Source organism: Pelodiscus sinensis, chromosome 3 (assembly GCF_052426305.1).
Source record: "Pelodiscus sinensis isolate ZL-2025 chromosome 3, ASM5242630v1, whole genome shotgun sequence".
NCBI classification, from domain to species: domain Eukaryota; kingdom Metazoa; phylum Chordata; order Testudines; family Trionychidae; genus Pelodiscus; species Pelodiscus sinensis.
Genome location: NC_143054.1, coordinates 163,219,987 through 163,237,963, shown reverse-complemented (window position 1 = coordinate 163,237,963; position 17,977 = coordinate 163,219,987). Strand labels below are relative to the sequence as shown.

At 42.4% G+C, this 17,977-nt stretch overlaps 1 protein-coding gene across 4 annotated transcripts in view; it reads left to right on the top strand.

Moving 5' to 3' along the window:
* Positions 1-17,977, top strand: part of PLB1 (phospholipase B1) — a 128,951-nt gene that overhangs the window by 44,416 nt on the left and 66,558 nt on the right. For all 4 annotated transcript variants that reach the window (XM_075925371.2, XM_075925369.2, XM_075925370.2 and 1 more), the window contains 8 exons: positions 382-462; positions 3,072-3,138; positions 5,892-5,950; positions 9,300-9,373; positions 11,372-11,415; positions 12,264-12,372; positions 15,166-15,217; positions 17,154-17,234. In XM_075925371.2, the coding sequence (XP_075781486.2) occupies positions 382-462; positions 3,072-3,138; positions 5,892-5,950; positions 9,300-9,373; positions 11,372-11,415; positions 12,264-12,372; positions 15,166-15,217; positions 17,154-17,234 (567 nt within the window). The remainder of the gene's footprint in view (positions 1-381; positions 463-3,071; positions 3,139-5,891; positions 5,951-9,299; positions 9,374-11,371; positions 11,416-12,263; positions 12,373-15,165; positions 15,218-17,153; positions 17,235-17,977) is intronic.

Genomic DNA, 17,977 nt, shown 5'->3' with positions numbered 1-17,977 from the left:
TGCTGGTTTCAGTCTGGCCCCAGCTGATAGTGACAGACAGTTCTTGCTGTACAGTTCTTGCTGAAAGGCTTTGTAAATGAACAGTCATTGAAAGTGTTATAGAGACTAAACTATCCTGTATCTCTTAACACAGACCATAAGGCTGGGACAGGGGATACAGTCAGGTGACTGTCCCTGACACTGCTTAAGCCATATTGGTGTGATAGACAAATAGGAATTCAATCTCCAAGCCCATCAACATGGCATGTTTTATTAGCACTATGTTCATTTGATAGTTGGAGATCATGCTGATTTTCTCCTTCAGGAAAATCTGTCCAGTTGTCTTTAGCAGCAGCTGATTATCTTTCCGTTATGACCATTAAATGTTTCTTATCTCTGCAGGAGTATCCATATTTGTTCACATACAGAAATAGTAACTACTCATCTTCCCCTCTGACATCACAAGCTGAAGGCCAGTCTCAGGTATGGAAAACCTTGGTATAGCATATAAACGAATACGTGTTTACACTGGAGGGCTAGGACTGGATGGAAGGCGCTGGTACAAGAGTGGTGGTGTTTCAACAACATTACTATCTTGGGACAGTTATGAATCCAAAGCCTGAGACTCTTTAGCTGCCATGCTGTGAATGGCTGAGGACTAAAAAACATATATTGCTGCCACATCCTCACCAAGCTGCTCTTTGTGTAGCATGGGCCAAAAATAAATTGGCCTCAGTCAGCCTGAGGCCTTGTCTTTGCTGCTAAACATGGTGTGATTTTTAATTTCAGGGTAGCTAACATGGATGAGTTATCCCAAAGTAAAAATACAGTGAAGGCAAGGCAAGTTAGGTTTACCTCAAGGTAAAGCAGGTGAGGTCAGCCCCAGGCTAACCTTGATGAGTTTACGTTGTGGTCAAACTGTGTTGTCTTGTCTTCACTATAGTTACTTTTACCTTGGGATCATTCACATGTATTAGTTATCTTGAGATTTTTTTAAAAAACAAGTTTTTCTGGCCTTGAAGACACGGCCTAAGTTCAGGGTTGTTGAGCAGTGCTACTACAGTCCTGAGCATTGCAAAGGTGGTGGTAGTCATTGTCATGAGCAAGAGTTCAGTCTACCATGGACCAGCAACCCTAGTAGTCCATGTGATATGTGGGCCGGTACTGCATGTTCTGGGTCTGGTTCTCATCTCGCTTACTTTAGGGTAATGCAACAGATTTCATTAATTACTCCTGATTCACAGCTGCATAAGAGGTCACTGTATTGGGCCCATCACTTTTCAGGCTGTGAGGAGATGAGAGAGAACCAGATGGCATGAGGGAAAGGAGACCTAGAAGAGAAGGACTGAGCAAAAGCTTTACCACTCAAACCAGAACACTCAAACCAAATAACGCCCCACTTGATCACCATATTGGACAATAGGGTTGACAGACATCTGGTTTTTAACACCAGGTCACAAAGGGACTCTGGCAGCTTCAGTCAGCACAGCTGACTGGGCCGCTAGAAATCCGGTTGGCAGGTGTGCCAGCAGGGCAGGTAGATTCTATGGAGGAGGGGGTTCTGGGCTGGGGCCAATGGGATTGGTGTGTGGGAAGGGCTCAGGTATGGAGCAGAGGTGTGAAAGTAGGTGCGGGATACGGTTTCCAGGAGGGAGTTTGGCTGCAGGAGGGGTTTCTGAGCTGGGGCTGGAGGTTAGGGCACAGGAAGGGGTTCAGGGTGTAGACTCTGGGCAGCACTGACCTCAGGTGGCCCCAGCATTTCCTAAGAATGGAGGAAGTCCATATGGCTCCCAGGAAGCGGTGGCATGCCCCTCTCACTCCTTGGCGGAAGGGTGGCCAGGGGACTCTGTGCACTGTCTCCCCCTGCAGACACCACTTCAAGCACCAGGTCCATGGCTTCCATTGACCAGGAGCCAAGACATTAAAACACTTCTGTGACTCTATCATTAAACAAGATTACAGTGCAGGAGACCATACAAATAACAAGACAAAATGAAAACAATCATGGTGGTGTCATTATACCACTGGAGTTAAGGTTGCTTTTGTGCACTTCCAAGAAGTGTTCTGATTTGCGCTCTTTCTTGCGCGCTCTCTCTGAAAATGCATCAACAGCATGGCTTGGAAATATATCTGTCAATGACCTGAAATCAATCCTAAATGGAGGCTTACCCAGTTGGAAGAAGCTATCAGAGGGTGGTTCAGTGCCCTGTGGTTGAAAGGATACCTCTCTCTGCTTCTAGGTAGGAAGGAACAGGACCCAGGAAAGAGTTAATGGAACTGCAAGGGTCTTACCTAGATTGGCTTCAGTTTTCAACACCTGGGAAAGGTAGTGAGGATGGGAGAGTTGTTTGTGAGGACAGACATATAAAGAAGGAAGCCCTCAGAGTAATGGGAGATTTGCTGTGAGGGAGCTAGGCAAGAAGCAGAGGGGCTGGCTGGTGGAAGGTTGGTACTCCTGGTTAACTAGAGAACCTGAGAGGGGCAGATTGAGAAATCTGCAAAACCTGAAAGAGACACTTTGGACTGAGTCTGAAAGACACAACAGGGAACTGAAGGCCGCTGGCTGTAGGGATTCCACAATAGATCTCTATAAGGAACCATGATTGGAATAGGACTCTGGTGGAAAACTAGGGTGGAGTAGTATTTAATTGGCTTACTTTGTGGGAACTGATTAAGACTTGAGTGCACTTGGGTCCAGATGAACCTGGAGTTAGATAATCAACACCCATAGTCACACTCAATGACCTGGTTGGAAGGTCAAGCCTTCCCAAGAGGAAGGAGACCCCTGGACATCCAGAGGAAGCACTCATGAGGTGGAAGCTTGGTTTAATCAAGCCTTGAAGTTAGATGATGCTCTATTGGGACATCCCCTAACAGAAGCAAATCAGTTTTGAAGAGAGCCTAGTAGATAACTTACAAAAGCCACCAGCCGTGTGCCCTTTTATGTGCAAATAATTCAATGTTGTGGAATTTAGTTTTACACTAGGAAGGTCTGAGATCGTTTTTATATAGAAATCCCTAGGAACACCAAACATATCACCATCAGTCTATAAAAGGTCTCCTGTGATGTCTCACACTGTGTGTACTTCCAGGAAAGAAGCTATGGGACAAGCATTCCCTGTTTTGACAGAATTCCCTCTAATACGGTTCCTGTTTCAGGTACAGATTTTTTGTATCTTTACTGGAGTACTATTACAATTGATCTTGAAGGGACATTAGTTGGGTAACTTTTTTAAAGTATCAAATTATTTCATTAAAGTAAAAAATACTTCAGAAATAAAAGAAGCAGCTTTGGGTGACTATTTAAAACTTCCCCTGTAGTGTTTATGAAGTCATATACATAGAATTGGCCTTAAGTGTAGGTGAACTCAAGGTAAAACTGGCAAAGGGCAAAAAGTAAATCTAGCTAGTCTTCCCAAGTAGCATTAGATGCAATTATAGTAAATCTATATATGTCTGTAGCCCTTCCAGACAATGATCTCAAAATGTGGCATGAACAGGAACAATTTAAGCCATGTAGCATGCCAATAAGTCAATGAATTCTGATTATCTCCACTGGGGAAATTGAGGGACTGATAGCTGCTGTAATGTCTCACAGGATAAAAATGTGAAATAGCCTCTAAGTCTCCAACAGCCCAGTCCAGAGGCTTAACCACAAATGGCACTACCTTCACCAAAAATAACAAATAAAACAGTAAAAATGATGGGGGGAAATAGATATTTAGAGTTATTTCAGTTTAAACAGCCTAAGGTCAAGGCAACATGTCTGAAATAGTTTATTTTTTATGTTATCCATACCCTTTTACTTACAAGTGATTTTCTCAGAGGCAGATGTGATTTACTGATAGAGCTCTGGGCAGATACAAAATTTGTATCCACATCCATATCCACAAAGAAGAGTCAGGGAAACCACATCCATGGATGTGGATACCTATGGATATAAAATGGATATCCACAGATTTGCAGGGTTCTAGATACAAAATTTGTATCCACATCTGTATCTGCAAAACTGAGTTGCAGATATCTGCATCCATATCGGTGATATCTGTGGATGCAGATACCTGTAGATATTAAGCAGATATCTGCAGCTATAAAGTGGATATCTGCAGATTTGCAGGGCTCTACTGACAGAAAAGCTTTGGTAACCACAGGTTTCTCTGATCTTAGACACAGAACAGAAACTAATCATTGCATCCTAATAAGGTTCCTACTCTGCCACAGAAGGAGTTCTTTAGATAAGATTGAAAGACTCTTCAGATGAGTTTTTGTTAAATTCTCTAATTGCCTTAATATTAATCAGGTTTTTATCTGATTAGGATGTACTCTTTCCAACTAAGTCATAGTTCACTAATCGCTCTATAACTGAATGGTCCATTCTGGAAAATACCTTGGAGTTGTCCTCTGCCTGGCTATAATTGCAGGTGATATTGATGTCTAACAGTTAGTCCTACTCATCATGAGCCAGAGAAATGGAAGTTAATTTCCCCTGTGTTCAGAACCAACAGCGCTTTCAGGAGCTTATAATGTTATGCTGCAATTCAGAATTTACTGCTGAGATCTATTTTGTTCCTTTTGCAATTAAAATTTTATGTGCTTTTTTTTCAGTATATCATATAATGGATAACTTTTCTACCTAAGGGACCATTACCAAAAAACCTAATGCAAAAAGAGGCCAGTTTTAGACCAACGATTTATATACACACCCTTAAGAAGTCAAGTAATAAATTAGATGAAGAAAAAACAAAGTGTGCAGATGGAAACTTATTAACATAGCAAGGTCAATATATGCATATTGGTGCATTGCCTTACATTAAAATTAGACTGTTCTTCCTTCAGTTTTATTTGTATTATGTCACAAATTGAAATATAGGTAAACATGACAAAATTTTATTTTTATTTTATTTAGACAGATATATTTTAAAGCATTTTTCTATTTTTATCAATTTTAAATTTTCACAATTGTACAAAATTTTGGGTTTTAGGCATTTCACCCCCTATTTTTATCCGTTTAAATTTTCACCATTTCAGGAAACTATTGCTTGGGGATCAGATAACTGGTGTGTGTGCTTGTGTGTTTATGTGTGTCAGATAATTTGATAGCAAACTATGAGGTTTAGAGCTTTATAACTGTCAAAACACATCAGAATGAACAAAGTAAATATCCTTGACTCAGATTCTTATGTTTACTTTGCCTATTGGTAAATTTCAATTGTTGCTGAAAATATTTTCTTTTGTCTGTGTGTATATAGTGAAATTGTTATTTATCAACATTTAACAATAAAAAACCTAATCCTTCCATGCCAAATATAGGCAGATTATTCAAAAGAGTCCAGGGCTGGATTTTCAGATACTCACAGCTGGGGGCAGATTTGCAAGAGAGCTCAGCTCTCCTTCAGGCACCTACATTTGGGTCATATTTTCAAAAGTGTTCAGCACCCACCATGGCAAACTCTTGAAAATCTGACCATTTGTTATTTTGATGGCTGAACAGAAGACTCACTTGCTTGTAATGATCAGCTAAATGATAACCAGCCAATAGGAGAAAATACGATACTTTTTCTAATTCGGTCTAGAATCTTAAGACCTCTGGGCGTTTCTTTCCTAGATGGATTTTGATTTGCTGTTAAAAGCTCCAGCATTTCTTGGGGCTTGACAAAAATCTTTCTTTTGGGACAGTTCTGGAGGGAAATCCCCTGACCTCTTCACTATAATTGGTTTGTCGCAATGGGATCAAGTCTCTAACTGTCGAGTTTTCTGATCAATGCCAGTATTTGTCAATTTATCATTCCAAGCACCAAGGGTCATGACTATTGAACTAGAGTCTCTAGAATAATTTATACTTATCCCAGAGAAAGGTCTTCCAATACAGCCGGATCTGAAACTCCCTTCTCCTTTCAATCTTTTTTCCTTAGTTCACAACTTGAGGCCAGCAGACATCAAAGTGATTGGTGCACTGGGAGACTCACTCACAGTAAGTTCAGATCACAGGATAACTTCAGTTGAATGATATGAAGACAGATGTGAATTCTAATGAAAGAGAGTAATACAAACGTTGTTGTGCTCTGTTTGGCTAATTGTATGTTCCATGCCATATTGTCTTCTGGTTCAGCTATGACTATTCATCACCTTATAGGCCTAGTCTTTCTATGTGCAGAACTCCCATTTCAATCAACAAGAATGCTGCACATAGAGGACTGGTGGATTAGGATGCACATCAGATAAAAATAGTCAGCTTGATAACTGCATACATTTTTACAGCTCAGAGATAAAATCCCTAGATACTTACCTTCCCAACAAATGTGCATAAACAAAACAAAATGTGCCTGTTCTCCAGGTGGTATAAATTAGCATAGTTTCCCTGGAGCCTACTCCCTTTCGCACCATCTCAGTATCTGAACCAATAACTGAAGAGCCAGGGTAACATAGATCAGATGCTGTGTCTGTTGCACTTCTATGGAACAATAAGCAGCTTTCTTGTTCAGGCAGATTGTGACTGTCACAGTTTAGGGTGATTGTATTGCCCCATCCTTGGTCTAGTAAGGGCACGCCCTCTAGGCTCCCATCCCGTCAGCTGGCACCTCTCTTGGAAGGAGACTTGTGATTCTTTCTCTCTTGACTGGTTTTTTTCCAGGCTGCTAACGCAGGCCTGCTTTGCTTTCTCTATAGAGGCTTAAAAACAGTGTAATTGCCCATAATTATAAGCTGCCATCCAGCCTTTCTGAGCAAGCACATTTATTATTAGGATGGAAGCAATACAGGGAAAATATAATACAAACAATATACAGACCTGCACACATGCTAATAGGCTCACTAGAGATCACTCCCACCACAAACAAAGACTCTAGAAGGTGATCACTTTTCCAAACCCCTACAAGCAGTTTCTCTGTGGTTACAAGTTCATAACAGCTGTTACTCAGAACAAGTACATGAGTCGTAATGCTTATGCTCTATTCCACGCTGATTAGGCTTCAGCTGGAGTACAGTGTCCAGTTCTGGGTGCCACATTTCAGGAAAGATGGGAAAGACTGGAGAAAGTCCAGAGGAGAGCAAGAAAAATTATTAAAGATTTTTTAAAAAATGACCTATGAGGAAAGATTGGGGAAAAAGTTGGGTTTGTTTAGTCTGGAAAACAGAGGGCTGTCTGGAAGGGTGGGGGACATAAGTTTTCAAGTACATAAAAGGTTGTTACAAGGAAGGAGGAGAAACATTGTTCTTGTTATCCTCTGAGGCAAGGTCAAGAAGCAATGGGCTTAACTTGCAGTAAGGGAGGTTTAGGTTAGACTTTACGAAAAGCTTCCTCATTGTCAGAGCAGTTAAGCACTGAAACAAATTGCCTAGGGAGGCTCTGGAATCTCCATCGTTGGAGATTTTTAAGAGCAGGTTTGTCTGGGTTGGTCAAGACCTGTGAGACAGATCCAGCCCGCCAAGCTATTTGATCTGGCCCGTAGCCTGGCCTGCTGTGCCTCTGCCCCCAGGCCAATCGAGTCCCAGGGGCGGGAGAGTGCACAAAGTCTCCTCCTTCTGCCAGGGCGTGCAGCACCTGAAGGAACCATCAGCTGTTCAAAACAGCTGGTGGTTCCCTTTAAGTATCATGTGCCCCAGCAGGGCGGGGGCAGGAGTGGGAGACTTTGTGCACTCCCCTGCTTCCAGGCCAATCAGGAAGTCTCCTCCCCCTGCCAGCGGTGGGCAGTTCCAGAGGGAACTGCCAGCTGTTCAAAATGGCTGGCAGTGCCCTGTGGGCACCACACACCCTAGGATGGGGGGAGGGACCTCCCATGCTCTCCCACCTCATGGGGGAAAGCACGAAGTCTCCTCCCCCACCACACGTGTTGCCTAGAGGGAACAACTCCTTGTGCCCAAGGCTCTGCCCCTTCCATCTAAGGCCCTGTCCCTTCTGGGGCTGGCCCACAACCACTACCAACATTGATGAAGTGCCCCCTCTACAAAAATTAGTGCCCACCCCTGGGTTAGACAAATACCTGTCAGGGATTGTCTAGATAATATTGAGTCTTGCCTGCAGGGGACTGGAGTATAAGACCTCTTGAGGTCTCTTAGGGTGTGTCTAGACTACAGGGTTTTTTTGAAAAAAGTGGCTTTTTTTCAAAAAAACTTCCCCTGCGTCTAGACTGCCACAGCATTCTTTCGAAATTAAATCGAAAGAACGCGGGACGGTTTTTCGACCGTGGTAAACCTCATTTTACAAGGAAAAATGCCTTTTTTTGAAAGTGCTCTTTCGAAAAAAGGTATTCTTGAATGCAAACAAGGCTTTTTCAAAAGAGAGCATCCAGACTGCCTGGGTGCTCTCTTTCGAAAAAGTGGCTCGCTTTTTCAATAGAAGTGGTTGCAATCTAGACTCTCTCTTTCAAAATAGGCTTGTAGTCTAGATGTAGCCTTACAGTCTTATGATTCTATGCATAGGCGAGCTTTTTCTTTATACAGCGGGTGTCTTTGATATTCAGGTACCGTGAATAAGTAATCAGCAGACAATGTATCTCTCCTCAGGGTGTAGCATCAAAAGCATGGGTCTGGAAGTGGGAATTTGCATTTATTTACCTCTGGTATTTCCTAGGATCTTTTTTTGACATGTTCTGTAAAATTGGCCTTTGACATTCATAACACTTCCCAGAGTTTACATTGTCCATATCTCCCTCTGAGAGAAGTTGCCCTACAATAACCTGTAAACTTTGCATGTAGAATACAATGGACTCCAAAGTTATTTAAACTTTATCAATAACATCTGCCAATGGATTCTGCAGGAAATGGCCATATATCACAATGACCTTTGTTTTGCACATAAACACTGTTCATAGGGCTGCACTTAGTCCTAGACCACTGTGGCTCCCTTCTTGGTGAGCACACTTTCATGCATGTGTTCTGCAGTATGGGAAGTCCCTTTTCGGGTGACGAGCAACATGACAAGGGATTCATTCAGCACCACTGTATTTATTATTATTATCTTAAAGAAACTTAGAACTGCTTTGAAAAGTTTCAAATTTTTTCAACAAAAAGGGACAAATTAGCCCTGAAAAAGTTCCCATTTCTGATGTGTTCTACGTTAACTTCCATTAAAAGGCAATCATATCTAATATGAATTATTCCTCTTGCTTCATCCTATCAAGAATAGACAGGATGGGTATGCTTCAGATGTGTGGAACAGAAATAACCTCTATCCTTTTAAGAACAAATGCTGTATCTACACTAGGGTAGCTTGGCTCATTAACCTCTCTTCTCCTTGCTTCATTATGATCAGGCACAGTGAGTGATCGTGGATGGCCTTATCCAGCAGGTCTATTCACCTTCTCCCTTTCCCTTGGTATCAGGCAGGTAATGGAGCAGGGTCCAAACCAAATGATGTTCTTGATGTTCTGACACAGTACCGAGGTCTTTCCTGGAGGTGAGTGCCCTAAAATTCTGTCCAATCTGAATGTTTTTGTCCTTAGGGAAACTGTCATGGTCTCTGAACTCAGCCCTATGGTTGCTGAAATACTTATTGTCTTGCATGAGAATCTCCCTAGGCTACTACTAAAAACATTTGAGAGAACATGTTGTGACAGGCTGATGGCACCTTGCTGAAATAACACCTGCTAACTAGATAGGCTGACTTTACTAGTAAATACTAGTGTTTTTCTTTGACTTATGTCAGGTCCTGATCTCTTGCCTTGAATATAAAGGAAATGCTCTGCTAAGAAGATCTGAGGTCTGGGCTGAACCTCTCTCAAGGAGCATCCCAGCCTGGGAAGGAGCCTTAAGCAAAACTTTGTTCTTAATCATTTTTATTGAGAAATCCAAAGAGGGGAGCGAATTTGGCTTCATGCTCTGTGTGGACTTTGTTTTAGAGAAGGTTGGGAATGACACCTGTTCACATCCATATTCTCGATAGGGAGTAAGATTATCATACATTTGAACAAACTTCAGCCCTCATTCCAAAGTTCCAGCCTTAAATTTGCACACCTCCCATCTGGAGTCAAGGGGCATTTTACCTGTAAATGGACTACAGAATTGGGTTCTCACTGCTTCTCTCAAGCCACACAAGGTCAATATTTCTCCTGACCTTTTCCCTGATCTAGCAGCATCACACAATGCAGCCACTAGTCACAATCAGTCCAGGCCTAGACTTTCACATCTGGCACTGATATTTGCCATACCGTTCAAAAGTGCCATATTGAGATTAACAATGTTCTCTGGTTTTGTAATTATGAAAACTTTTTGAGATTTAATTACAATCTCAGCATGATTTCCCATCATTTCTCACTTGTGTTCATTTGTATTTAGAAATATCAACTGGGTAATGTATTAAAGTACCCTCATTCCAGATTAAAGGAACTCTATAAAAGTAATATAGGTCCAAGTTTTTAGGCTTTATTTTTTAAGGGTGAATTTCAAAAGGAAATCTTTATAGAAATCTAATAACAAATGGATCTCCATACATTTTAATACACTTTTTAATAAAGTAACATTCCACATTAATAGAAGCAGAATTCCAGAGCAATCACTGGGACAAGAGAAAGTCTAAGTGTATAATAACAGAAAGTGAAATTGGCCAGTCTAGTTTCTTTCCTCATACTGAGTGAAATGGAAAAATATATTACCCTTTAATCCAGTAGAACCTCAGCTTTATGAATACCTTAGGAATGAAGGTTATTCAGAACTCTGAACAAAATGTTATGGTAATTTTCTAAAAAATTTACAACTGAACACTGACTCAATACAGCTTAGAAACTTCACTATAAAGAAAGAAAATGCTGCTTTTAGCTATTTTAGTTTAAATGGACAAGCACAGAAAGTGTCCTTACCTTGTGAAATCTTTATTTTAAACTTTCCTTTCTTAGCAGTAGTTTGCATTTAGCACAGTATATTTGCCTTATTTTTTGTCTCTGCTGTTACCTGATTGCATACTTCCAGTTCTAAATGAGATGTGTAGTCGACTGCTCAGTTTATAATTATGGTGTTCATAATTCTGAGGTTTTACTGTCTTTATAGTTTTACCTATTTATGCCCTGTATCCTGGCAATGTTCATAATGTAAATACTATAATCATGATAATTACTCATAAAAGATAACTGTGTTTATTTTAAAGGAAAATACGATAGCAGAAATAGTGGAAACTACATTCAATCTTTAAAATTCATTTCTTTCACTTAAAAGATTTTGACATTCTGTTTAAATGACACCATTGCAGGTTTGCCCCCCCCCGCCCAAATTAATGTGGGACATTCACAGAGAGTCCGTCCTTAAGAAATTTATAAATAACAAGAGCAGCCTGTAATTTACTTTGTATGTTTATATGCACATGGAAACACCATTAAGGGAAGTTGTATTATTCCAATATCTTAGGAAATAAATGCTGTCGACTAAAATTTTTAAAATATTTTTACTTATTTCCATATAACAGCGTTGGAGGAGATCAAAACATAAGCACAGTCACAACACTAGCAAGTAAGTGCCAGTTTCCCTAACCCTGGCATATTTTGAGCTGTTTAATAATTTAAAGTACAGACATAAAGAAAGGTTTGCAATTTTGCAACACAGCACACTCAGTCACTTTACATTCAGTATCTAGTGCTGAATAAGTTTTGCTTAACAGCCACCACGGTAATTTGCTGTGCATGACTGAACAGTATGTTTTGTAATTCCTTGGGATTTTGGAGGGTTCAGTATTATTTTTGGTATTGTAGTCTGTCCAAAGTACTTTTGGAATGGATGAGTCAAATTGTCTCAGTCCTTAGACTACAGCGTCTACTTGCTTAACCTTTCTCCTTTGCTTATTTAAAAAAAATTAAATGGAGCCATGTTGCAAGATTTGTATTTCATATGTCTCAGTGTAAAGGGGTTATTGGGTCCGGAAAGTTGTCAGCTCACTATTAAAGATAAGTTCCATTTACAAAATTCAAATCCCGATTAGCACTTTGGTTTTTAACAACTCTAAAGATCTGGGAAGTTTGGACAGAGGAATTTGATCCAAATCCATCTTTAAATTTACTGTAAGTATGTAAGAGTTTGTAGCTTTATTACTATTATGTGGTCTTGTATTACTTAAGAAAAGATTCAAAATTACATTGCTGGGCACATGCCCCATGTTGTGCCACCAGTTAAAATTAACATCTGAATTCATTATACTGAGTAATCTGGAGGTGAAACAATAATTGAGCGGTGAGAGGTTTGCACCTATGTTGTATTAGCGATTATCTTCAAGTTATTAACTGGGATTTGCCAAAGTCTTTCGGGGGCAAGTTCTGGTTTTAGAATCCCACTGAATTAAGCTGCATTTCATGGGTCTCTTCCAGATATTCTTCGTGAGTTTAATCCTTCCCTTCGAGGGTACTCCATTGGCACTGGGGCACAAAACTCAGCTAATGCCTTCCTGAACCAGGCTGTGCCAGGAGATCGCTCTGAGTAAGTGAGGACGGATACTTCCTTTTTGAAAATTGGGGAGTATTTTTTTTAAAGCTATAGTTAGAAAAATGCCAAACCTGGAACATAAAATAAAATAGAAGCTAGACACCCCTAATTTTTGGTTTTGCAAATTTGACCAATAAAAATGTGCAGAACCAAAACTCATCCTCCTTACTTCATCTCTAGCCTGACACCCAAGAAATTTGCAAGGGCCAGTGTAATGTGGCTTTCCTAATCATAGTAAAGGGAATCTTAATTGTAATAATATTTTATTTTGTCCTTACAGAAAATTCATCCAAAGAGCTCTAAGTGCTTTACAGACTCATAGACTCATAGACTTTAAGGTCAGAAGGGACCATTATGATAATCTAGTCTGACCCCAAGCACAGTGCAGGCCACAAAATCTCACCCACCCCTCCTAGAATAATCCTCTCACCTATATCTCAGATATTGAAGCCTTCAAATACTTTGAAGGTCCCAAGATGGCTGTGATCTGTACCCCATGCTACAGAGGAAGGCGAAAAACCTCCAAGGCCTCTGCCAATCTACCCTGGAGGAAAATTCCTTCCTGACCCCAAATATGGCGATCAGATAACCCTGAGCATGTGGGCAAGACTCATCAGCCAGACACCCAGAAAGTTCTCTATAGTAACTCCTATAGTGCCCAGACATTAACTTAGAAAAGAGGAGATGAAGGTGGGATATGATAGAGGTTCCGCTGCCCGTGTACTCCGGGTCGAGAAAAGCTGCTCCGCATCTCCCTGATCTGCAGACCAGGAAGCCGCGGAGCAAAGCCGCGGAGGGGCTCCAGCAGCGGGGCAGCCCAGGCGCGCCTGGGCTGTCCCGCTGCCGGCATCCTCAGAGGCTTTGCTCCCGGTGTCCCTGGTCTGCTGGAGACGGTCCCCAGCAGACCAGAGGCACTGGGAGCAAAGCTGGGGAGGCAGAGGGGTCCCGCCGCTGCTGCGGCTTTGCTCCTGGTGCCTCTGGTCTGCTGGGGACCGTCTCCAGCAGACCAGGGACACCGGGAGCAAAGCTGCAGCCGTGGCGGGGTCCCGCGCCTCTGAGGCTTTGCCAGAGCAAAGCCTCAGAAGCGCGGCACCCCGCCGCCGCTTCGACTTTGCTCCCGGTGCCCCTGGTCTGCTGGGGACCGTCTCCAGCAGACCAGGGACACTGGGAGCAAAGCCGGGGAGGCGGAGGAGTCCCGCGCCTCTGAGGCTTTGCTCTGGCAAAGCCTCAGAGGCGTGGGACCCCGCCACGGCTGCGGCTTTGCTCCCGGTGCCCCTGGTCTGCTGGGGACCGTCTCCAACAGACCAGGGACACCAGGAGCAAAGCCGGGGAGGCGGAGGGGCGCTGGGGCACTGCCGGTTGGCCTCTTAAGGGGGGGTAGTCTTATTCGGCGAGTATAAGACGAAAACCTATGTTTTAACTAGAAAATTAGGGGGTCGTCTTATACTCCCAGTCGCCTTATATGCCGGAAAATACGGTAGATAGATTCATGGAGGTTAGGTCCATCAATGGCTATTAGCCAGGATGGGTAGGAATGGTGTCTGTAGTCTCTGTCTGGAAATGAAGGACAGGAGCGGAATCACATGAGGATTACCTGTTATGTTCCCTTCCTCTGGGGCATCTGGTATTGGCCACTGTCAGCAGACAGGGTACTGGGCTAGATGGACCTTTGGTCTGACCCAGTATGGCTGTTCTTATGTTCTCATGACTAATGAAGCCTCATAGCCCTGTCAAGAAATAAATTGTATTCCCACTTGACAGAGGAATGTGTGGGAGGAGGGTGGAAGAAATCATGGTCCCACTGAAATCCATGGGAGCTTTTCCATGACTTCATTGGGGCCAAGGGAGGGTAAAGGACAGAGAGGGTAGTGAGCTACTGAAGGTCAGGCCATGGGAGAGTTTGGAATGGAACTTGGGTTATGTTCAGTCTTCAGTGACATTTGTTTCAACCTTTTCTCTTTTGACTGTCAGTGTGTACCATGCAAACTAATGTCATATGACTTATTATAACACTCATCTCACAGAGATGGATACATCCCAGTATGTGAAAGATTTTTATGGGTGCTATTGCTCAGAGAGATTATCCCGGTCAGCTGAATCCTTCCAGTTGTCTGTAGGCCAAAACAAAATAAAATCAAAGTATAAAAAGGGGATTTAAAAAAAGGTGTAACAGTTCCTGAATGCAATTCACTGCAAGGCCATTTGTTTTAATCCCCTTAAATCTGCTTTGCAGTGATCCTTTATCCCATTGGAAATATTGGAAAGGACTAGATCTCTCTCTTTCTCTCTCTCTCACTCACTCACACATACACACATTATTACTTTTCTAACAGCACTGGTCATCTGCTGTGATGATGCAAGGCAATCTTTCACTGTTGCTTCCAACCACCAAAAACTTTGGGGAGGGTATGCTTGCACTCTAGCCTTTTTAAACTCACACACTGCTAACTGAGGTCCTTTGGCTTGTGTAATATTCTGCCTGACCGGGAACCACCCTTTTAAAGCTAAAACCTTCAAATATGGTCAATTACAATAGGCCAGTACCACTCAAAAATAGATTCTATTGTGTTTCCCTCTTCAATCCAGGATGATTCACTATGTAGCCTTCATGAAGCACTCACAGAACCTGATGTTTGTTCACTGTTTCTCCAACTCCAGATGTGGCTTCTTTCTGTAACTATAGTCCAATAAAAGCTGCAACTGGAGTCTTTGCTTTAATATTACATTATCTGAATGGATTGTCATGGACTCTGCTTGTTCTTCTTCTTCTTTTTTTTTAATATTCAGGGATGTCCCATCACAGGCTAGGAGACTTGTGGACCGGATGAAAAATGACACTGTGAGTCTTGGCTGACATTAATATTTTTCAGTAGGTTCCAAAATAACAAAGAGCATGTTTACACTCCAAGCCATTATTTTGGAATAATGTTGAGCTGGAGGACAACTTCTTCTAACTCCTGTAACTCTCATTTCACAAGGAGTGGGGGAAGTCAAAGGAAGAGTGTTCTTCCTTCGACTTTCTGCTGCGTAGACAGCACCACAAGCCAAATTAAGCTATTTTGACAATTGACGTAGCTCAAGTTGCATAGCTTAATTCGACTTTTGTCCCGCTGTGTAGACTTTTGTTCTGCTGTGTAGAGGACAGCACAGCATAGCAAGAGGAGTTGTCAGCCAGAAACATATGGGTAAGGCAGTGATAAAGTGGATAGAATGCAACATGTATGTTATGAATGCAATGTATGCTTCAGCACGCCATCAAGTAGGGCTTTTTGGTTTTCATTACATAAAATGCTTGGTTGTTTTTCACAGTGAGGTGACATGCATGTTAATTACCTTGCTGTAAAATCTTAGTGGAGATCAGTTAGTTCCCTCAGACAGAGGTGGGAACTAACTTGTCTTCACTAGGATTTTACCGCAAGGTACAGTAAACTTCCGATAATCCGGCATCTTTAGGACCCAGGGGGTGCTGGATTATCAAATATGCAGGACTATCAGAGGGGGGGCTATGAGGGGTCTGGAGTGGGGTGGGAGGGGATGCCACCCCAGACCTCTCATAGCCCCCCTTACGATAGTCCTGCTCTGCCCCAGGCATCCCTGATTCAGCCGCTGCTGGTCAGTTTCAGCAGCAGCTGAATCGGGGATGCCTGCAATAGAGCAGCTGGGGTGCTGCCGGGTTGGTCCCGCAGTGCCGAGGGGCGGCGCTACGGCACCAACCCAGCAGCACTCCAGCTGCTCTTGGGAACGCCTGGGACAGAGCAGCTGGGGTAGGGCCCAGTTGGTCCCATAGCGCTGCCCCTCGGGGCTGCAGGACCAACCCGGCAGGACCCCAGCTTCTCTGCCCCAGGGGTCCCTGATTCAGCCGCTGCTGAAACAAAACAAAACAAAAAAACACCCAACTTCTTTGGAGTGAAAAATAGTCTGAGTTCCCACAGCAGTTGTCTCCAGCCATCACCTTTCTTGAAGTGTTGTCCTGTTGTTCTCTCTCTCCAGACCAGGGCCTTAAATTGCAGATCTTTTACATTCCTCAGCAGATTTGACCTGCAGTTGTGACCCCTGAGAGAATGACAGTTATCCAGTGACCAGTCAGTTTTCCCAAAGATTGCTTTATTCAGAATGAAAACATGACAGAGAGAGCATATCTTAAAAACAATAAAGAACTTGCATATGCCTGGCTTACTAGATGGTCACCCATCTTTTTCATGGGGATCTAATAATTTGAAGATCTAAAAATATATCAGGTCTTCCACAGGTCCTGGGTCTGTTAGTCACAGTCGTATGCCTGTCAGTTCTTGATGGTGTCTGACTCCTGCATCAGGGCTGTCGTTCTGTACAGATTCAAGCCCTTTGTGTGTGTTTCAAACTAGGTCACACCAATGGAATCTCTTCCTGAGGGTTGGGAGGGGGAGGGGTGTGAAGTGGAGAAGGAGTATAAACTTAATTGACTCCTTATCTGTATTGTTTCTTTTGGGAACTTGCATTAATTACCCTCCTATGCTTTTAGTTCCTGCAGGTAACCTACTTTCTTATCCATTTAGCCGGGAATACAATCACTAACAAGCTAATAAAGATACATGAAATAAAATGCCAACAGTAGTCTTTGAATAGTCCATGATTCCATCGCATCACATCTGTCACCTCAACCGAGACCAGAAGTCCATTGTGCTAGATGCTGTACAGACACACAGAAGGACATAGTCCCTGCCCCGAAGATAAACTTAATTTCTTTAGACTTGTTTTTTTCCTTACCTTATCTTTTATTTTTCCCCTGAATGCAGGGAATAAATTTCCAGGAGGACTGGAAGCTCATAACACTCTTCATAGGAGGAAATGACCTGTGCAAATTCTGCAATGATCCAGTAAGTCACTAGAGAGCTTAGATCTAGCTAAATGAGCTTGAAATGGCATTGTTACTTGGAGCGTTTGGGAGAGTGGAATAGTGGGGCTTGGCTAGTCTGCACATGGGCAGCTCTAGTATTCCCGATGGTCATTCAATTTGAGATAAAGTAATATGATACTATTAAGAATTGCTATTGATTATCTGATTGTAGCTACTTTTTTTGCTACAAACAAAGATAACTTTCTGTTGATCAAGTTGGTTCTTTCCATATATAGATAAGATAACAAACTGTCAAGGATTTTCCCTGTTACATTTTACCAGCATGCTGTATCTATTTTTGACTCTTTCATGCTCCTCGATACGTGGACATGGAAGAGATTCTCATGCCAAATTCCTGCTTAATACCCAACCTCCTCTTTGCACCTCTCACGTGGTGGTGGGACCTTGTTGTTTATCCCTATCCACTAAGAGCACAACACGTGCTTTCCATTCTGGATGACTGATTTCAGAAAAAGGAAAATAACAAAGACTGCAAAGTCTTCATGAAAGAAGGCGAGCAAACACAATGGCTTACTAACATTCCGAATGTGAACTGAAGGGTGAGAGGCCCCGCTTACATTCAGAGATCAGCAAGATATCTCCTTTATGTTACAAACCAGAATGTGGCTTGGTGAGCAGACCAGCAGAAAATACATAAAGGAAAAGAGAGTCTGGATTTATAGAGTGAACTAAGGGAGTGGGAACTAAGGGTTGAAATCAAAC